Source organism: Staurois parvus, unplaced genomic scaffold, assembly GCF_062004578.1.
Source record: "Staurois parvus isolate SC_StPar_1 unplaced genomic scaffold, SC_StPar_1.0 ptg001060l, whole genome shotgun sequence".
NCBI lineage: Eukaryota > Metazoa > Chordata > Amphibia > Anura > Ranidae > Staurois > Staurois parvus.
Genome location: NW_028318856.1, coordinates 391,209 through 414,513, shown reverse-complemented (window position 1 = coordinate 414,513; position 23,305 = coordinate 391,209). Strand labels below are relative to the sequence as shown.

Here is a 23,305-nt window from a genome sequence, read left to right as displayed (position 1 = left end):
CGGAATAGTGCCCCATCATTGGTATCGGTGGAAGGAATAGTGCCCCATCATTGGTATCGGTGGAAGGAATAGTGCCCCATCATTGGTATCAGTGGGAGGAATAGTGCCCCATCATTGGTATTAGTGGGAGGAATAGTGCCCCATCATTGGTATTAGTGGGCGGAATAGTGCCCCATCATTGGTATCGGTGGGAGGAATAGTGCCCCATCATTGGTATTAGTGGGAGGAATAGTGTCCTATTGTTAATATAAGTGGGAGTAGTAGTGCCCTATCATTGGTGTCAGTGGGAAGAATTGTGTCCCATTGTTGGTGTCAGTGGAAGCAATGGTGCCACTTTGTTCGAGCTTCTCGCAATATGCATTAGAAGATGCAGCAAGTCAGATAGAGCCCACCTCATTTCCTGGTTGGGGGATGCCTAGCATCATCTAGCCCTAGGGCAGTTTGCCTGGAAGCACTCACCCCTCTAGACTGACATTCACACATTGAGGCGTTTTGATATTTGCATGACTTCTCTCAAGAGCCAGCCCACTGCTTGCATCAGGATTGAGGGTTCTTGAGAGGAGTACTAAGGTAGGGTGCTGTGATGTTTTCAGGAACACCCAGGACTATAGCTCGGTAGGGTTTATCATGGATAAGGAGGGTTAGGTGCTTAGGAGGCACAATTATCAGAGTTGGGGCACCACCAGCAATTTCCTAATCACCAGATGTCATGAACAATGCCCTGTATCCATGAACAAATATTAGGACAACAAACACATGACTGTGTTAATTCGAACCTGTGAGATGGCTGCTGGTGAGTTCGCCTTGCTGTCCCCATCTGACTTTGGCTCTTGGTCTCCTGGCGGGAATAGGAAGGCCGGACTGGGACTGGAATGACGCTGTCTTCTCATGAATGGAAACACGCTGCAACATTAACAATAATGTAAAAGATATGACACATATGAAGCACCAATGCACAGCCCAAATACCATCTGAGAAAGGTCTTATGATCACTGGCCCACAGGACTTTTAGTAGTCCCACTGATAAATATTGATATAGCCACTTACCAGGATGGAATATTTGTTGCTGGAAGCTAAATTCCTAGCAAAGGACTAGAGAAGGGGTACTCAACCTGTGGCCCATGGGCCACATGTGGCCCTCACAGCCCTCGGATGTGGCCCTCGACCTCAAACCAGGGAAGCGCACTTCTATTATATCTTGCAGGTTTTGGGTGCTTTCTGAAAGTGCACACAAACTCTTGAATGCAGGACTTTTGGTGTGCATTCAGAAAGTGCACCAAACCTGCAAGATATAATAGAAGTCTATGGCAAAGTGCAGCTAACCCGCTGGAAAGCCGCAGGTGCCCTGCACTGCACTTGTGGGGTGTGTAAATGGCAACGCAACAATGTAAAAGGAGCCTTATAGGGGGGTCAGGACAGTAAAGGCCCATTTACATTTTTGGTTTGGGGAGGTGGTAAAGCCCCATAGTTGAGACGTGTTTTTACCATAAACTCCCCCCTCCCAACCACTGGTGTAGCACCAATGGTGGCCTCACTCCATGCTCCAGGGGGCCTGTGTGGCCTCTCTGTCACATTAATTTTACACTTGGACAGGAGGGGTGGTGAGCATATACAGAAACTGATCCTCACCATTTTCCTCCTGCAACCACTGAAAGCCGGCTTCACCTCCTCTCCCTCTTGTCAGCATTCAGTGGCTGCAGGAGAAAACTGTTCATTATGCTATTCAAAATTAAACATTTAAAATTCAAAACCATTTCATTTGATTGTGGCCTGCGACCGGTTACCAAATCACATAGGTGGCCCTTGCTATTCAAAAGGTTTAGCCCCCCCCCCAAACTAGAACCTCTGCCAGGCTTTTAGTGTTGTCTGTGTCCCCACTTGGGAGCTTTACAAGCACTCTGGTGCTGATGACATCTTTTCTGTCAGAATATGACATGGGGTCATCAGGACAGGAAGTGAGAAAAACTCTTCCAAAGGGGCCACAGACAGCAATAAAATCCTGCCAAAGGTTCTCACCCTTCCACATTACACTCAAAATTGATTTGGGAGATTTAAAGCTCAACACTGGGCAAATATAAAAGACACAAATGATCAATACTTTAATTAATCAACTTTTTTAAATGCAAGCATGGGTATCTGCATGTGACCTGGTAACAGCCTCTTGCAATCTCTGTGCAGCAGGGCTGGATTGTAAGAGGAAGAAGCAGAACAAGGAGCCAGTCAGTACATGTGCTGACAGGAAGCATGCTGATAGGAGGAGAAAGCCAAGAGGTGAGCTGATTGCTGTTCTGCTTCTCCTTTCACTGTCCAGTCTCATTTTGGGGGTGCGTCCGGGATAACCTGGGCATAAAGGAAGTTGAATGATACTGGCCACCATGTGGCAAAAACGTACTGCGAGGGAATATCTCTGAATTTAGGGAGAATATTGCAGCAAAAGCTGCTTTCGGTTAACTATTCATTTGCATCTTGTTATTTTTGGCTGAAGCTAGTTCTGCTTTAAACGCTAGAATTTATGTTCCCACTATACAAATGAAGAAAATGAAGAATAAGGCCAATGCCACCTGGGTAAATCCCATGAGAGAGTCTTCTGCTTACCTCTATGGAATCACTACCTTGCTGGCCCAGATTACTACAGAATCCCCCTCACCGCCTAGGGAGCACCGTCCTATTCTCCTAGCCAGCAAAGGAACGACTCCATAGAAACAGGATAAGTGGTAAGTTATCAATCTTGCCACAAACGTCATCAGCCTTACAATAATAATAATTTTAAAAAAAGTTTTCAAACCCTTTCTTAGTTTCTGGTGGGATAAAAGCTTGACCAAGCAAATTCCTGTACATTTCGGATTTCAAATATCTGGGAAATGAATCCTGAAAAGAAAAATAATTCAATTATTAAGCTATAAAAAAAAGACACATTGTATCTTTATATATCACTTGTTATTTACTCAAGGTTACCCAGGTAACATTTACCTAAATTTTATTTTTTTTTTCACTTTCACCTTTTTTTTTAATCATTTTTTTTTGTATGTGATTAAATTGTATATACACTCTTGCAATATATCCTTACAGAAACTTTTCTGAATGCTAGATAAATATATATAGATATCCTGACTATTCATTCCAACCAGGGGTGGACTGACAAGTCATGGGGCCCCCGGGCAATAGGAGATCATGGGGCCCCTGTGTCCTTGCCCATACTCAAAAAAGCCTATGAAAAAGGTACCAGGGGCATCTCATGGGGCCCCCTACTGACCCCGGGACCCTCGGGCAGTGCCTGAGTTTCCAAATGGTCAGTCCGCCCCTGGTCCCAACTTAGCTATACAGTATAAATAAAGGTAAAACTGTAAAACAATGACGAAGGGAGAGACCTTTCCCTGAAACACGCTGGATGTTTTTGATGATCTAGATCAATACATATTTAAAACAAATCACCAATCAAGATGAACCTTTGTACTAGAAGCTCCTAACCACACACCAAAGGATAGATGGTATGGTTAATGCAGGGGTGGACTGACAATTCATGGGGCCCCTGGGCAATAGTGGATCATGGGGCCCCTCTGTCTTCCCCCACACTCAAACCACACCCAAAAAAGCCTATGAAAAAGCATATGAAAGGTACCAGGGGCATCTCATGGGGCCCCCTACTGACCCCGGGCCTTCGGGCAGTGCCCAAATGCCTGACTGGTCAGTCCACCCCTGGGTTAATGATTTATTGACCCCAGCCCATGAGGCAGCAGCCCAGGGCCATAACCAGGTCCCCATACTTTGTATGTTCATGACAGGTTCATCCGTCATGAATCTATTAATTCTTTAGAGTTACCTCTTTATTCATAAACATCTGTTTTAATTCTCATTGGCCCAGCTCTGCCACACATTTACCAGATGGTGATTTTAGCTTCCTTGCTGAAGGACTGCTGGGACAAGAACATTTTTTTTTTCAGCCAGTCAGAGCAGACTGGTAGGCATGAGCTGAGAGTGCTGAGCAATACAACGCAATTGCTGCGCAGTACTATTAACCCAGGAAGAACGGTGTGCATATTTAATGAGCAAATATGGCTTCCCCCCATGTTCACATAAAATACAAATTATATTGTAGAGAGAAATTAAACATACAAGTCCATCAATAACCAAACAGTTTTGTTAGCTTACAATGGACTGGGAAGGGTTAAAAAAATCTGTTTTTATTGCTTTCTTTGATCCAGGAGACTTTTATTCATTTCCTGTGTGGTCACCAAAATAGAAAATGAAGAGTATTTCTCCAATTGGAACACAAGACAATACAAACACGCTTTCTAATTAGAGCAGAGACATGTTCAGAATCCAAAAAGTAGTAGTAGGTATACGAGCGCTAGGTGGAACAGAATAAGCAGCTGGCATTAAAGGTCAACCTCCAAACCTCATAAAACATCCCTCAGGGAGGAGCCAAGCCAGTGACGTCACGCCACACGGGCCAAGAGGAAGGCCGGCGGCCATCTTTGATTCTGTTTTCATATCCATCTTGCCAGATGTGAGTGGATAGTGTTTTTGCTGTAATTTTTTGCCACATTAATCAAAATTACTGCACTATCAAGCACTCTTCTGGCTCATTTGTTCATGAGCGTTTTAAGGTGGATTCCTTTAGTGCAATTTTGGTCTATATCAGGGGTGGACTGACAACGCATGGGGCCCCCGGGCAATAGGGGATCATGGGGCCCCTGTGTCCTTGCCCAAACTCAAAAAAGCCTATGAAAAAGGTACCAGGGGCATCTCATGGAGCCCCCTACTGACCCCGGGCCCTCGGGCAGTGCCCTAGTTTCCAAATGGTCAGTCCACCCTGGTCCATATACATCTGGATTGGAGTTACCCTGGAGATCTGGAGAGTAGCGGTCGGATGATCAGCTGATGTGCAGACATATACCAGATGATCCCCGGGGTTACCCTTAGGATGCTGATGACCAGGAGAGGTCTATGTACTCAAATGCGCTTATAATTGCGCTCTCTGGTTAGTGCAATATATACTCATTTTGTTATCCACTGGAAGCACGGAAGCAGGGGCAGAATGACCATTTGGAAACTCGGGCACTGCCCAAGGGCCCAGGGTCAGTAGGGGGCCCCATGAGATGCCCCTGGTACCTTTTTCATAGGCTTTTTTGAGTTTGGGCAAGGACACAGGGGCCCCATGATCCCCTATTGCCCGGGGGCCCCATGAGTTGTCAGTCCGCCCCTGCACGGAAGTTCACCTTTTTCATATACTGGACGTTTATCTCATTATCAGATGTCACTATCGCACCTTATGCGTCATATTTAGACTCCATTATCACCTTTACCTTAGCGCTCCATAGTGCATTTTTATTTTTATATTTTATTTGGTTGTTTTATAAGTCACCATTTTATATGTCATTTAATAGCGCTGCATTTCTAAATATGTATGTTCAAAATCCAGATGGTTTTTATCCTTACTGAGAAGATTCTTTTGCTTCCTGTGTGGTCAGTGGATATGAAGAGAAGTGAAATCTTCCTTTTGGGGACACAGACTGAAGCACAAACCCGAGAGAAGTTCAAAGCCTTCCCCACTGTATGTTGGGAGTTGGACCTAGCTCCCGTATCATCTTCATATCGTTATTGACTCTGGTGTTACCAAGAAAAAGGGCTTCCAATCAAGGAGCAAGAGACATGTGTGGAGAATAGCCAGCGTGCCTGGTGGACTCTGCACATCTCCACCACCCAATTAGAGCCCTTTGTTTGGTAAGTTCACATTGGTGCATTAAGGTGAGGAGGAGAGAAGGCCCAGCACTGGGACCCTTTAGTCAAGAGCTAAATCAAGAAAGAGGAAACAGTCTACACTTCCCATAAAAACCTGATTCCCACTGTCATTTACTACCGCAGGTTTAAAGAACATCTATGCTTTTATAGAAAAACTCACCAGTCCACCCTCCCTAGCACCCTAATCTAATCCAAGCAAGAAGTTTGCCATTCGGGTACTCACTTACCACTCTGCCGAACACCCGTGGCCTCCACCAGTGTATACCCTTCTCAAAAGTTGCTGATTTTTTACTGGTTCTTCCCCAAAAAGTGCAGAGACTACCACACAGGCAACAGTCCCTTCACTCTGATGTATTGAACAATCTAGGGCAGTGGTCTCCAAACTGTGGCCCAGGGGCCAGAAGCGGCCCTTTACTTGCCTTTATCCAGCCCTTGGGACACTATTCTTCCAACTGACACCAATGATAAGGAACCATTCCTTCAACTGGCACCCTTAATGAGGCACTCTTCTTCTCACTGACACCATTGATGGGGCACTATTCCTCTTGCTAAAACCAATGATGGGGCACTATTTCTCCCACTGACACCATGGATGGGGCACTATGCCTCCCATTGATAACAACCATGGTTTACTACCCATCTTGCTAAAACCAACAATGGGACACTATTCCTCCCGTTAAAACGGTAGGACAGTTGTTTTCTCCCGCTGATGCTGGGACATTTTCTACTCACACTGGCCACAGTCTGGCCACCCTAAATTCTGAAAGACAGTAAACTGGCCCTTTGTTTAAAAACTTTGGAGAACCCTGATATAGAGGATGTCTTTTTAAATTGTATTTGCTTGTAGAGCTGATAACAAGAGGGGGTTTGGGGTGGTATGGGATACTCCAAAAAGTTTAGTATTGTTAGCAGAGCACACCTCTCACTCAGTAACAGTAGCAAAAGTACAGGTAGACTGGAACAGTCCACAGATTCATGGCTTAGGACCATGAAGTAAGTCTGAGTACTGTTAAAGATAGACTGCAGCAGTCCACGGGTTCACAGCTGGGAATCATGAAGTATGTTTAAGTACAGGTAAATGTAGACTGGAACAGTCCACAGGTTCATGGCTGGGGACCATAAAGTAGGTTTGACACAGGTTAGAGGCTCTACTCACAGAATCCTGGAACAGGATCAGCCCTTAGGTGCAGCCTCTTATAGAGTAGTCCAGCAGCCAGTCCACAAGGCTCCAGAGGCAAGGAGCCTCCCCTCCTTTGCTTAAGCTCAGAGATCCATTCCATCAGCAGGCAAAAAGACAATCTCCTCACCTCCAGACTATTTAACAACATCCCAGCCACCATCTGGGCACACATCCAAAGGAAATGGCTAGGCCCTGCTCAATATTTAGGCTGGACAGGGTCTAGCCTAGGCTGGACATTTGAGTTCCTTGCCTTTATTCGGCCCTTGGGATACTATTCTACCAACTGACACCAATGATAAGGAACCATTCCTTCAACTGGCACCCTTAATGGGGCACTATTCCTCTTGCTAAAACCAATGATGGGGCACTATTTCTCCCACTGACACCATCGATGGGGCACTATGCCAGACTATTTAACAGCATCCCAGCCACCATCTGGGCACACATCCAAAGGGAATGGCTAGGCCCTGCTCAATATTTAGACTGGACATTTGAGTTCTTCCTCCCTAAGCTCCAGAAATTCCTTGCAGAGGCAGGGGAGAGCAATCAAACTCCCAGCCTGTGAAATCCTGACCAGACCAAACAATTTTGGCTCCCCAGATTACAGCAGTAGCCAAAAACTAAATGTACCTAGCAGCTTAACTAGGAGGGTGCTACAGAAGGACAGTCACAAAGGAACACTAAGACCACTTTTTGGCTCACTTATGCAACTACCCAAGTATGCCAAGTACAAGCATTAATTCCATGTGTAGCAATGTGCAGTTGAATAGAAGGGAACTGTTATCAGACCACGGAACCCTTAAATGGGCTGCTAAGTTCCAAAAGACCCTTGTGCAGCTGTACAAATGGTACATCCGTCCCTGCAAAAAATATTCTGGCCCTGCCTGTGCAGAGGAAGACAGTGCCCAGCATGGGAGACCCAATGAGAATTATTTGGGACTCTTTAATCAGGAGCTAGGAAACTACAGAGAAAATAGCCTGCACTGCCCATAACAACCATTTATTGTGCATCAATGTGATGTTAGATAAAAAGGAACTGTATCTAGTCCATGTGACCCATCTGACCCACATCTAGGATAAAAGGATCCATGAATGTATCCACCCCAGGGGCGGACTGACCATTTGGAAACTCGGGCACTGCCCGAGGGCCCGGGATCAGTAGAGGGCTCCATGAGATGCCCCTGGTACCTTTTTTATAGGCTTTTTTGAGTTTGGGCAAGGACACAGGGGCCCCATGATCCCCTATTGCCCGGGGGCCCCATGAGTTCTCAGTCCGCCCCTGATCCACCCATTCCCATAGCTATACTACACTACAGATGCTAAAAGTACAGCCCCATTCAAATCTATTGGGACTCATTGTTAAGCCATAGGTAACAGCAGTAAAGATTTCAGGTCAGAGGAGACCACCGCGGAATACAGAGGTAACTAGTCTCTGGGTAAGGCTTGTCTGGGTTGCATTAGGTTAAGATGTTAGTAAAAATGGATTGGTTGGATGTTGTGTTTTTCAAACCTAAATTAATCATATTACAACAAGAACCTTTTTTCTTGCTATCTCCCCCATTGCTTTAACCCACAGGGGGAAAAAAAATTCTGTTTGCATCTTAATCACTCATTTGACAAGCAATCAAAAATATTTCTCCCTGAAAAAAGTAATCAAGTCAACGTCAGCGCAGGAAATAATGAAAGCTTTGCAGAAACACACAATCAGTGCATCACGGAGCCGATTACAATAATTATAAGTGTATACAAGATTCAAGAACAGGTGCGCTGCCTGTCTGCATTGAGCACTTCATTTTCATAAGTGATTTTCAGGCTCCACCAAACAGGAGAAAAATAGACTGAACAAAAGCTAATCAGACATGATGGTACGGAAAGAGAAAATGCGCTTTCTGTAGATACAAAAGCAGCCTTTGCTATAGGCAACCAGTAGGTTTACCAATAGGCTATATGTCACCAATAGAGGTTTAGAAAGGGGAGGGTCCCTGCCAGGGGCGGACTGACAACTCACGGGGACCCCGTGTCCTTGACCAAACTCAAAAAAGCCTATGAAAAAGGTACCAGGGGCATCTCATGGGGCCCCCTACTGACCCTGGGCCCTCGGGCAGTGCCCAAGTTTCCGAATAGTCAGTCCGCCCCTGGTCCCTGCAACAGGGCCCCTGCTACAGCCCCTCTAGGCCCTTACTGCCCTTTAGTGGCACAGTAAAGTGGAGCACATCAGCAGAATTGCGGGTACATTCCTTTAATTACTGAGATATGTAAGCGACACAGATTCCAATTAAACACGGCCGAGCCACCACTTTCATTTAATGAACTATAGTACAGGTATGACTTATGTAGGAGGGTAATTAATGCAGCACTTATCTTTGCCATTGTTTACAGAAATATGAATAATGCAGCTTTTATCTCTGAGTAATCTGTGAACAAAACTCTGCTCCAGCCTCTCTCTAGAGACCCTGTAATTCCCCTCTTGGGGGCTGCCTTCGTTATGACAAGGTAAAGCCCCGGGCTTCAACCACAACCTGCACATCAAGGACATCTGTGCCCATGCTGTGATAGCCAGGTGTCAGTGTTCTCTGCAAATATCAGTGGATTAGGGGTGAAGACAAGGGCTGCTGACTTTTGACAAAAAGTTAACATTTGCATATCATTAATAGAGCTGAGAATGCAGCCTGTTTACTAAAGACTTAGACCAGTGACATCACAAAGATTGCAGACTATCCATTCATTAGAGAGCAGCGACATCATTGAGAGGGCAACCCATCCATCTCATGGAAACCAGAGACTCCTCTGAGAATGCAGCCTATCCATTCACCAGAGACGAGTGACACTATAGAAAATGTAGCCTATCCATATCACTAAGAATGGAGTTATCCACTAGAGACAGGTGACATTACAGAGAATGCATCCTATCCATTCACTAGAGACTTGTAACATCACTTAGAATACAGCCTATCCATTCACTAGAGACCAGTGACATCACTGAGAATGGAGCCAATCCATTCACTAGAGACCGGTTACATCACTTAGAATACAGCCTATCCATTCACTAGAGACCAGTTACATCACTTAGAATACAGCCTATCCATTCACCAGAGACGAGTGACACTATAGAAAATGTAGCCTATCCATATCACTAAGAATGGAGTTATCCACTAGAGACAGGTGACATCACAGAGAATGCAGCCTATCCATTCACTAGAGACCGGTTACATCACTTAGAATACAGCCTATCCATTCACCAGAGACAAGTGACACTATAGAAAATGTAGCCTATCCATATCACTAAGAATGGAGTTATCCACTAGAGACCAGTGACATTACAGAGAATGCAGCCTATCCATTCACTAGAGACCAGTAACATCACTTAGAATACAGCCTATCCATTCACTAGAGACCAGTGACATTACAGAGAATGCAGCCTATCCATTCTCCAGAGAGCAGCTACACAACCAGGAATGAAATAGTAGTTAAGGTTGACTTCTTATTATGTCTCTTTTCTCAAAGCCTGTTTGCCTCACTAGAATAAATGAATGCTGGGAATGTTGTTGCGAAATGAAGTAGCAGTGCCGGTGTCTTGTGAGAACCCACCTTTTTCATCAACATGTAGATATGCATTTGGGCATCATCAAACACATACCGATGTGGGTTCTTTATACCTTCTAGTGTCTTTTCCATTGTCTTGCTGTCAATGTTTACCCAGCGCGTCGCTCCAGGGGCCAGAAACTGCCTACAAGGGAAAGGGCAATGGGAAAAGTTCAGACAGAGAAAACACAGAGTAACATTCTGGAATGTAAATATTTGCAATTATTAAATTAATTTTTTCACTGCCGAGCTGCTAGTTCTATTATCTTATGTGTTTGTAGTATTGTCATTTTAAATAAATTATACAAAATAACAACCATTTGGGCACCCTTTGTCTCAATGGCCATGTTTATAGTTTTTCAGAAATGAATCAGAGAATAGGCTAAGGGTTAATCTGTTCCAATGGACAGATAGTTGACTAGTTGAGTGAAAATTCAAAGTACCAGATCCAGGTGTTGCATGTGTGTGATAGCGCTGGACCAATAAAACTGGGATACTGGAACTTTTGGGTTTGACCCAGAAAATGAATCCTCTTTCAAAGGGCTGACAAACAGTAGCTGTGTCATGTAGACAGGACCTTATACCGGTTCTGGACTGCTGCCTCTCTGATAGTCTCAAAAGAGGAATTAGAGTAGATAATTAAGACTTTGGGCTGAGTGTTGAGGAGCATCCAGTTCAAATGGTCATGACACTTCAACAGTTTTAGTCCAAATTTTTAATTGGCAAAGGGTATCAAAAGAGGCCATTGTGTTTTGGGGAAATAAGGAGAGAAGGAGAAGCGCCTCTAAGTGCAGCAGACCCAGGGGCGGACTGACAACTCATGGGGACCCCAGGCAATAGGGGATCATGGGGCCCCTGTGTCCCTGTCCAAACTCATAAAACCTTTGAAAAAGGTACCATGGGCATCTCATGGGGCCCCCTACTGACCCCGGGCCCTCGGGCAGTGCCCGAGTTTCCAAATGGTCAGTCGGTCCCTGAGCAGACCACTTTAATATAGTATAAAAGTAGGAACACTCACATTTAGGTAGAAATAATACAGGCGTGTTAAGTGTAAGGTGTTGAACACCCAGTAGAACGGCTGTCACTGGTGCCCACTGTGTCCGTGTCTCGCTGGAGCAGCGTGGTATCAGGAGGGAGACAGCTGTGGAGCCGGCCGGCGTGCACGTACTCCTCAATGGCAGCTGAAACACACGCTGGAGCGCAACATCGGCGTGGGCGTGATGATGTCAGTGACCAGGATGCAATGCGACACGTTTCGGAGCATGCGCTGGCCTCTAGTGGCAGAAGCATGCTCCTTTGTCATTTGCACTAGAGTGTGCATTCCAGCTGCCATTGAGGAGTACGTGGACGCCGGCCGGCTCCACAGCTGTCTCCCTCCTGCTACCACGCTGCTCCAGCGAGACACGGACACAGTGGGCACCAGTGACAGCCGTTCTACTTGGTGTTCAACACCTTACACTTAACATGCCTGTATTAATCTACCTAAATGTGAGTGTTTCTACTTTTATACTATATTAAAGTGGTCTGCTGCACTTAGAGGTGTTTCTTCTCTCCTTAACACACAGAGTCTGCTACAGTACTATATGGAGCTTGCCCTTAGTGCCATACGGACCACCCAATTCAAGTCACCCTAACCATCTTTACCTACTATCAGACTGTTCCGGACTTGGTTCCAGTATTTGCCCTGATTATTATTTCTCGTGTTTTGGGGAAATGCCTCTTCATCAGACCTGATGAGATCCTAATCGCATCTCACCTTCAGCCCAACTGTATGCATGACTTTAAGAGCTCAAATCGTACATACAATTGGGCTAATTATTATTATTATTATTATTACACAGTATTTATATAGCGCCAACAGTTTGCTCTGCGCTGTACATTACAATGGGAGACAATACACGAGACAGTACAATAACAATACAATGTGATACACGAGGGGTTTGAGGGCCCTGCTCCTTGGAGCTTACAATCTGGGAGGGAAGGGATAGTGGTACGGGAGGGATAGCTGTGGGGGATGGAGTGGTAGGAAGAGTGGAGGAGGTCAGCAATTAGCTGAGGGCGGGGTAGGCTTTCCTGAAGAGATGGGTTTTCAGGGTGCGCCTAAAGGAGAGGAGAGTAGGTGAAAGTCTGATGGATTGGGGTAGGGAGTTCCAGAGGATGGGGAAGCCCTGGAGAAGTCCTGGAAGCGGGCATGGGAGAAGGAGACCAGGGAACTAAAGAGAAGGAGGTCTTGTGAAGAGTGGAGAGTACGTTTTGGGTGGTATTTGGATATCAGGTCAGTGATGTAGTTTGGGGCAGTGTTATGGACAGCTTTGTATGTCAGTGTTAGGATTTTGAATTTGATCCATTGGGCAATCGGTAGCCAGTGGAGGGATTGGCAGAGGGGGGTGGTGGATACGGAGCGGTTGGTAAGGTGGATATGTCTGGCCGCAGTGTTCAGGATCGGCTGATGGTGAGATGCGATTATGATGCCTGTAGTTAGGCTTGATCTGAACTGTCAGATCTTTTATCCTGCAAGCTATAACAGATCTTGCAAAATTAAAGCACTATCGTGTCCTTCAGCCCTGATGAAGCAGGAGGTATTTCCCCTGAAATGCAATGCCTTCTCTTGAAACCCTTTGTCAAATAAAAAAGTTGGACTAAAACTCATGAACTCTCGTACTTGGAGCTCCTCAACACTCACCCCAAAGTACCAGATCCATTCCATCTAATGTCTGCAGGGAATGTAAAGTTGCAGCTATACAAAGAGAATCAAACTCAAACAACTTACTCATATACAGACTGCACAGTGGATGTCACTTTCGACTGCTCTCCGTACCTTAATTCTTCACAGGCCTCCCAGAAGAGGAGGTTTTCAGCTGGAAATGTGGGGAACACACATAAGATATTGATTAAATGCTTTAAGAGGCAAAATAAATTTTTATTTCTCCACCAATAGACCTTGTAATAGACTTCCCCTCTATTACTGTTCTGGGGACAACTCAAAATTTGGGATTTTCTTTTACTTTTACTTTCAGTGATAATGGTCATCAGGACAAATGGAGAGGGTGATACTCCCTAATGGGGACACAGATAGCAATAAAAGCCCAACAAGTGGTTTACTCCATCTCCACTCTATCCAAAACAAAAAAAAATGGTTTTGCTTTTAATTATACCTCAAGTATTCCTATAGAGCTCCTAATGTTGCCACTCCAATGTTTAGATCCAGAGATATACTGTAGGCAGTTGAATTGAATAGAAAACCATGACTTTGCCTGTAAAAGTCAGACTCGGCCGAACCTCCTCATGCCTCCCAGGCCATGCTACTGATAGGGGCCAATATGGAGATTTGGAAGGTGAGATGGGGTGAAGCCTAGATCAAATTTACAGGAAAAGAAGAGCACACACCCCTGACTGTGATACAAACATTTCATTCCAAACATTTCAATCAACACTTTCAAATTCTATGCATAAAATTTCTAGATAAAAAGCATTTATGTAGATTCACATGAGGCTAGCTCGCAGCTAGGGTCAAGGCATCTTACACAGGTCTTCAGGTCAGCCTATGGTCTTTGTTTCTCTCCAACATCTACAAATTCCATCCTCCAGGTTCCTTATGGACTGTTATGGGGACTCTGATGTAATAAAGAACTCTGATGGGGACTCTTATGTAAGGGATTCTGATGTAAAGGGGACTATGATGGGGACTTTGATGTAAGGTGAGACTCTAGTGAGGATCCTGACTTAAAGGGGAATCCACTTGGACTCTGATGTAGGGCAGACTTTGATGAGGACTCTGATGTGGACCTTAATGTAAGGGGGGGGTCTCTAATGATGACTCTCATGTAAGGGAAGACTCTGATGGAAAAGAGGCTCTGATGGGGAATCTGATGTAAGGGGGGGTCCTGTTAGGGACGCGGATGGGAACTCTGATTTAGGGCAGATTTTGATTAATGTAAGGGGGGGGGGGTCTCTAATGCAGACTCTCATGTAAGTGAAGACTGATGGAAAGGAGGCTCTGATGGGGAATCTGATGTAAGGGGGGGTCCTGTTGGAGACTCGGATGGGAACTCTGATTTAGGGCAGATTTTGATGAGAACTCTGATGTAAGGGGGAGTATGATGGGGACTTTGATGTAAGGTGAGACTCTAGTGAGGATCCTGACTTAAAGGGGAATCCACTTGGACTCTGATGTAGGGCAGACTTTGATGAGGACTCTGATGTGGACCTTAATGTAAGGAGGGGGGGTCTCTAATTCAGACTCTCATGTAAGTGAAGACTCTGATGGAAAGGAGGCTCTGATGGGGAATCTGATGTAAGGGGGGTCCTGTTGGGGACTCGGATGGGAACTCTGATTTAGGGCAGATTTTGATTAATGTAAGTGGGGGAGGGGTCTCTAATGCAGACTCTCATGTAAGTGAAGACTCTGATGGAAAGGAGGCTCTGATGGGGAATCTGATGTAAGGGGGGGTCCTGTTGGGGACTCGGATGGGAACTCTGATTTAGGGCAGATTTTGATTAATGTAAGTGGGGGAGGGGTCTCTAATGCAGACTCTCATGTAAGTGAAGACTCTGATGGAAAGGAGGCTCTGATGGGGAATCTGATGTAAGGGGGGGTCCTGTTGGAGACTCGGATGGGAACTCTGATTTAGGGCAGATTTTGATGAGAACTCTGATGTAAGGGGGAATTCTGATGGGCTCCAGTTTATTTGGAATTATTTTTGCTTTGACTTACTGAAGTTTTTTCTCTGTTTTTCTGAATCATATAATGCCAAAAAAGCTTTTTCGTTCACTTATGAAACATTATTTTTCGGTCCAGGATTATTTTTAAAACATACAGTATGGCCCTCATACTTAAATCAGATCCCTAATTTACAATGAAAAGCTTTTTGACAAAAAACAATAAGTTCCCTGAGAATGACCTAATTATTCTAAATTTGTCAAACTTGTCAAGTTTGGAGCTGAAGAGCCAAGTTTACATTTTTGAGCATCTTCTAAGTTGCCGTCTCGGTCTGTCTCATGTCCTCTGACACGGAATGTGAATAATGTGTTTTCTTTGTACAAGTGTGCAAGGTCAGGCTTTTAAAGGGAAAGTACTAAACCCAAGCCTTACATTATAGTGCTGGCAGAGGCATAATGTATCCGACATTTGAGGAAAAACAATGCTTACCGCTAAACTCCTTCTCTAAGAATTGTAAAAACTCCTTGCGGCCTCGCTGGTCATTGAGCGCCTCCATAAAATTAAAGGTCCATCGGTCAATCCGCAGTTTAGTTGGCATTGGTACCCTGGTGATTGGAGAACCATATCAGGAGTGCATATTATCAAATGCATAGTATCTTGATATTTTTGCATACAGAATATAACTGACCTAAAGCAATTTTATCCCTAAATAAAATAAAATAATAGTCTGGCTATAAGGAAAGAGCAATAATATTATCCAGTCATGCTCCTGGTGACTTCAGTCTTAAGCACCTAACACTTCTCATAGTTACATAGTTAGTCTGGCTGAAAAAAGACAAAATTCCATCCAGATCAACCATAAAAAAAGAAGTTATAATCCTACACCCACAGATTGCTCCTGCTGGGAAAAAATTCCTTCCTGATCCCCCGAGAGGCGATCGGATATTCCCTGGATCAACTTTACCTAGAAATGTTATATCCAGTTATATTCTGTGTATCCAAGAAAGAATCCAGGACTTTTTTAAAGCAATCCACTGAGCTGGCCAGAACCAACTCTTGAGGGAGTCTATTCCACATTTTCACAGCTCTCACTGTGAAGAAACCTCTCCGGGTTTGGAGAGTAAATCTCTTTTCCTCCAGACGTAAAGTGCGCCCCCTTGTCCTCTGTGATGACCTCAGGGGGAATAACTCTACACCGAGTTCACTATATGAACCACTGATGTATTTATACATGGAGATCATATCCCCCCTTATGTATTATACATGGAGATCATATCCCCCCTTATGTATTATACATGGAGATCATATCCCCCCTTATGTATTATACATGGAGATCATATCCCCCCTTATGTATTATACATGGAGATCATATCCCCCTTATGTATTATACATGGAGATCATATCCCCCCTTATGTATTATACATGGAGATCATATCCCCCTTATGTATTATACATGGAGATCATATCCCCCCTTATGTATTATACATGGAGATCATATCCCCCCTTATGTATTATACATGGAGATCATATCCCCCTTATGTATTATACATGGAGATCATATCCCCCCTTATGTATTATACATGGAGATCATATCCCCCCTTATGTATTATACATGGAGATCATATCCCCCCCTTATGTATTATACATGGTGATCATATCCCCCCTTATGTATTATACATGGAGATCATACCCCCCTTATGTATTATACATGGAGATCATATCCCCCCTTATGTATTATACATGGAGATCATATCCCCCCTTATGTATTATACATGGAGATCATATCCCCCTTATGTATTATACATGGAGATCATATCCCCCCTTATGTATTATACATGGAGATCATATACCCCTTATGTATTATACATGGTGATCATATCCCCCCTTATGTATTATACATGGAGATCATATCCCCCCTTATGTATTATACATGGAGATCATATCCTCCCTTATGTATTATACATGGAGATCATATCCCCCTTATGTATTATACATGGTGATCATATCCCCCTTATGTATTATACATGGTGCTCATATCCCCCCTTATGTATTATACATGGTGATCATATCCCCCTTATGTATTATACATGGAGATCATATCCCCCCTTATGTATTATACATGGAGATCATATCCCCCCTTATGTATTATACATGGAGATCATATCCCCCCTTATGTATTATACATGGAGATCATATCCCCCTTATGTAATATACATGGTGATCATATCCCCCCCTTATGTATTATACATGGAGATCATATCCCCCCTTATGTATTATACATGGTGATCATATCCCCCCCTTATGTATTATACATGGAGATCATATCCCCCCTTATGTATTATACATGGAGATCATACCCCCCCTTATGTATTATACATGGAGATCATATCCCCCCTTATGTATTATACATGGAGATCATATCCCCCCTTATGTATTATACATGGAGATCATATCCCCCCTTATGTATTATACATGGAGATCATATCCCCCCTTATGTATTATACATGGAGATCATATCCCCCCTTATGTATTATACATGGAGATCATACCCCCCCTTATGTATTATACATGGAGATCATATCCCCCCCCCCTTATGTATTATACATGGAGATCATATTCCCCCCCCTTATGTATTATACATGGTGATCATATCCCCCCTTATGTATTATACATGGTGATCATATCCCCCCTTATGTATTATACATGCAGATCATATCCCTCCTTATATATTATACATGGAGATCACACCCCCCTTATGTATTATACATGGAGATCATATCCCCCGTTATGTATTATACATGGAGATCATATCCCCCCTTATGTATTATACATGGTGATCATATCCCCCCTTATGTATTATACATGGAGATCATATCCCCCTTATGTATTATACATGGAGATCATATCCCCCTTATGTATTATACATGGAGATCATATCCCCCTTATGTATTATACATGGAGATCATATCCCCCTTATGTATTATACATGGTGATCATATCCCCCCTTATGTATTATACATGAAGATCATATCCCCCTTATGTATTATACAAGGAGATCATATCCCCCCCTTATGTATTATACATGGAGATCATATCCCCCCTTATGTATTATACATGGAGATCATATCCCCCTTAATCTCTTCTTCTCAAGAGAGAATAAATTCAGTTCCTCTAATCTTTCCTCATAGCTGAACTCCTCCATGCCTCTTATCAGTTTGGTTTCCCTTCTCCGTACTTTCTCCAGTTCCCCAATGTTCTTTTTGTGAATTGGTGCCCAATACTGAACTGCGCATGTGTTGGATGCCTGCATCCACTGCTGTGCATTGTGGTTGCACCTCCAACCATTGCACCTCTACAGCTCTGCAGGAACACTGCAGTGTTATAGCAGTCAATGAATGGAACCAATACACACAGCAGGGAACACAGGAATGGCAGAATCTATCTTAAAACAAATCTTCCTTGACCTCCCTAGCTGCTTCTACTGTGAAATAATTGCTAAAGTTGATCTAAACTTCAATTCTTGGCAGGCTGTTTTTTGGGATGATCCCAGGTATCAGGATGAATTAATTCCCAAGCGCATGCATGGGAGTTAGGCCAATGAGATTTAAATGCCTCTGTTGTGATTTTTGAAGATGCCTTTCTCCATATTGCCTGCAGCTACAGGGGTGCTTATGGTACTTTACAATATACATAGTCTAGGCCGGGTGTCGGCAACCCGCGGCTCCGGAGCCGCATGCGGCTCTTTTTCACCTTTCCTGCGGCTCCGGAGCACACTGCCCACCAGGTGACAGGCAATAGGGTCGGCAAGCCGCGGCTCTTTTAATGCAGATCTTCTGTGTGCCGGGCGCCCGCTGGCAAACATTGGCTGTCAGAATGTAGGTGGGGCATCCCGGATGTAGGCGGGGCAGCGTGACGAACTCCTCTCCTCTCACAGTCCGCCCTGAAGACCAGAACGGCGCGGGAACCCAGCGAGAGGAACGCGCGGAGCAAAGGTAAGTGAATTCACACAATATGGGGAATGAATTACTATGGGGGATGAATTACTATAGGGGGGATGAATTACTATATGGGGGATGAATTACTATATGGGGGATGAATTACTATAGGGGGGGTGAATTACTATAGGGGGGGTGAATTACTATAGGGGGGATGAATTACTATAGGGGGGATGAATTACTATGGGGGATGAATTACTACGGGGGATGAATTACTATATGGGGGATGAATTACTATAGGGGGGATGAATTACTATGGGGGATGAATTACTATATGGGGGATGAATTACTATGGGGGATGAATTACTATATGGGGGATGAATTACTATATGGGGGATGAATTACTATATGGGGGATGTATTTTCAGTTTTAAAAATGTTTCTCTCAAAATAAATTTCAATCGTGGTTTTGGCGAGATTTGGCTCAGTCGAAAAAAAAGGTTGCCCACCACTGATCTAAGGCTATGATTGTGATTATGACGATACACTGTGGCCCTGATTAACCCTTTGCTTACTGGGCCCTTAAACCCCCTTCATGACCAGAGCGTTTTTTGCAATATATGCAGTGTCGGATTTGTTTTAAATGTTGCAATGGTTTTGCGGCTCCCAGTCTTTTTTTCCCTCTCGGAAACGGGTCCAAGTGGCTCTTTATGTCTTAAAGGTTGCAGACCCCTGGTCTAGGCACAGGATCACTTTTAAAAAAATGACAACCCCCACCCCAACCCCTCTACATTAATTGACCTAGTATTACACCACCTTAAATTGTGAGGACTGTATACTGGGGGGGATGGTTCCTATCAAAATTGGTCTTTGTGGCTGTTCCCCCATGTGCACCCCAAGAATATATGATATACTGCTTGTTTACAATTTAGCCTGGATGTACATCTTTTACCAGCCCTGGATAGGCTACAGGCTAACATTTCTGAAGATCACCAAATAGAAAGGAGAACTAGTCTGATGTTTCCCGATTCCTTCTGATTCCTTAAAACACCTCCTGCAAGGAGTTCCAGGTCATCCTGACCTTTACTCCACTACTTGGTTCTCTTGGCATCAAGCTATTTCCTTTGTATGCTTTATGGGTATAAAACATACAATGGTTTGGTGATCGATTCCCTTAAAGTGGTTGTAAACCTCAGACATGAAATATGAACAAAGCATATCCCTCTATAGTGTGTACTTTTCTCAATCTAGAACACTGAGTGTCATTTCTGTCTGCTGCTTCGATTCTCTGCTATCAGCATGAATCATTTCTGACATGTTTTCCTGACACCAAGAGAAAAATGACAGGAGAGGGACCTCCAGCAGATTGACAGCCTCAGCTCTGTTCCTGTATGCTGTGTGGAAGGGGGTGTGTCCCTTCCCTCCAATCAGTTCTCAGAGATCTCCTCACTGAGCTCTGCAGTGTGTAATTTCAGCTCTCCAACCCCTGTTTTTCAGAACTGAGAGATCCTGTGTAAATTCTGCACTTTGAATGGATGTAGAAAAGATAAACAGATACAACTCATGTAGGAAGATTTGCGTCATCTCTGTGTATCACCTGAGACCAGTCACTTCACTGGGTATATGTAAGGGTTTATAACCACTTTAAGAAACTTTTATCCCCTGCTGGTTTGGTTTTTGAAAGTATTGAAGGTTTTTTCACTGGGTATATGTAAGGGTTTACATCCACCTGATAGCAAAACTGGGGCAAGTTCTAAGGTTCCAAGGAAAACGATCACCTTTGCACATTGCTGCAGTAATTGCTTCCACATGCAGTGTAATTACAAGCAGTGGACTTATATTAGGCATCTAAGTTCCCTCAAAGTGATTAGCAACCAAAACTGGAACAAAACCACAAGAGATGTATCTCGGGCTCATACTTACATGGGGGCATTTAATGTCCAGTATGTGACATCGTCTGTAATCCACGGGTTACTGGGAAGACAGCCAGACATGATGGGGTCATGTGGCAAGTACTGTTCACAGAACTTAATGAATCTAAAAGAAAAGCAATGAAAGGCAATGACTAAAACGTGTAGGGTAAGGAAGGGGTTGGTGTTAAAATTGACCCCAATATATTTTTTTCAATGGGGTTAGTGTTATAAGGAGGGTTAGTGTTAAAGGAAGCATTCATGTTGGGGTTACAGGGAGGATTAGTGTTAGGGTTACAGGGGGGGATAGTGTTAAAGGAAGGGATAGTGTTAGGGTTACAGGGAAGGTTAGTGTTAAGGGAAGGGTTAGTGTTAGGGTTACAGGGAGGGATAATGTTAAAAGAAGCATTCATGTTAGGGTTACAGGGAGGGTTAGTGTTAGTGCTACAGGGACGGTTAGTGTTAGGGCTACAGGGATGGTTAGTGTTGGGGTTACAGGGAAGGTTAGTGTTAGGGCTACAGGGAGGGTTAGTGTTGGGGTTACAGGGAAGGTTAGTGTTAGGGCTACAGGGAGGGTTAGTGTGAAGGTTACAGGGATGGTTAGTGTTGGGGTTACAGGGAAGGTTAGTGTTAGGGTTATAGGAAGGATAAGTGATAAGGCTACAGGAATGATTAGTGTTAGGGTTATAATAAGATAAGTGTTAGGGTTATAGGAAGGATTAGTGTTAGGGTTATAGGAAGGATTAGTGTTAGGGTATAGGAAGGATTAGTGTTAGGGTTACAGGAAGAGTCAGCGTTAGTGTTACCAGGAGGGTTAGTGTTAGGATCAAAGGAAGGGTTAGTGTTGGGGTTACAGGGAGGGTTAGTGTTAGGGCTACATGAAGGGTTAGTATTAGGGTACAGGAAGAATCAATGCCACAGGAAGAGTTTTAATGTTACAGGGAGGGTTAGTGTTCGGGTTACAGGGAGCGTCAGTGTTAGGATTACAGGAATGGTTAGTGTTAGGATTAAAGGGAGGGTTAGTGTTAGGATTACAGGGAGGGTTAGTGTTCGGGTTACAGGGAGGGTTAGTGTTAGGATTACAGGGAGGGTTAGTGTTGGGGTTACAGGGAGGGTTAGTGTTAGGATTACAGGAAGGGTTAGTGTTACAGCTACTGGAGAGTTAGTGTTGAGTTTACAGGGAGGGTTAGTGGTAGAGTTACTGGGAAAGTTAACAGTAGAGATAAGGAGAGGATTCTGATCCACTCAAACCTTCATCCACGCAACATACAGTATTTGTTTCCTGAAGTGGTAATATTATTTGTCAGAACTGGAGATCCTTGGAGTGGAAATATAAGTAACTGTATGTCGTCTTTATAGTGTAATGTATTCCAAGGTTAGGTAATCCAGGATTAAATAAATGTATGTAGAACTCCGGATGCATTGAGAATAATGTATCATCCAGATGGAGGCTTTCCATAGTGATGGAACTCGTTCCTTCCTCTAACAGAAGAGGCCTAAAAAGGTGGGGGGGGGGGGGGGTGGTGGCTGTCCTCAGATTTACATGTTAAAGGAATGGTATAAGGAACTTTGTAGACACAGCGTACCTCAGTGCGATCAAGTCTGTAAAAGGTCCCTAAGGAACATTTTGACCTCCCGTTTTTGCACTGGAATAGTCACAGATACAGTTAGATTTTTGTTATATCTTTTCTGAATATTTTTAAGGCTTGTATAAATAACATGGGGCCTCCTTCTGGTACTTAAGGCTGTTTCACTCACCCTTCCAGACAGATGGAAGATTTCACCCTAGTGCGTGCCATGGCCTTTTTCAGATATTCTATCTATTGTTAAAGAACAAAACAAACAATAAAACGGACACATGGATGCATACTTGCATTCTAATCGCTTCCTTTCACAGCTATTTACTGATAATGCTAGGAATTTCAGCATTGCAATTCAAATATATTAAATTTCACTCAAGGCACATATCCTTCGAATCTCCTCATCGATCATACTTTCTCTTCTGCACCCATATAATCATCTCTACCTCCAAACCTTATCATCATTTATCAACATCTCTTTTTGGACCTGAGATTGTTCTTTCTCCTACAAGCCTACATCATCTTCTCTCCTCTGAATCTTCACTATTCCTTCTACCTTAGAAAACTGCCATCATCTGTCATCAACCTCTCTCTGACTTTTGGCATCATTCTTCTGCCTGGGAACCTACATCATTCTTCTGCCCTCTGGGGTTCTATGATAATCCTATTTCCTCAGACCCTATCTACTCCTCTCCTTTATATTGTTGTCATTATTTT

General features: G+C 43.8%; 1 protein-coding gene across 2 annotated transcripts in view; it reads right to left on the bottom strand.

Moving 5' to 3' along the window:
* The window catches only part of RGS11 (regulator of G protein signaling 11), a 146,342-nt gene that overhangs the window by 28,040 nt on the left and 94,997 nt on the right, over window positions 1-23,305 (bottom strand). For both annotated transcript variants that reach the window (XM_089658258.1, XM_089658259.1), the window contains exons 11-17: window positions 22,767-22,828; window positions 21,022-21,135; window positions 15,654-15,769; window positions 13,275-13,362; window positions 10,511-10,649; window positions 2,786-2,868; window positions 777-903 (exon numbers count right to left, since the gene is read on the bottom strand). In XM_089658258.1, the coding sequence (XP_089514384.1) occupies window positions 777-903; window positions 2,786-2,868; window positions 10,511-10,649; window positions 13,275-13,362; window positions 15,654-15,769; window positions 21,022-21,135; window positions 22,767-22,828 (729 nt within the window). The remainder of the gene's footprint in view (window positions 1-776; window positions 904-2,785; window positions 2,869-10,510; window positions 10,650-13,274; window positions 13,363-15,653; window positions 15,770-21,021; window positions 21,136-22,766; window positions 22,829-23,305) is intronic.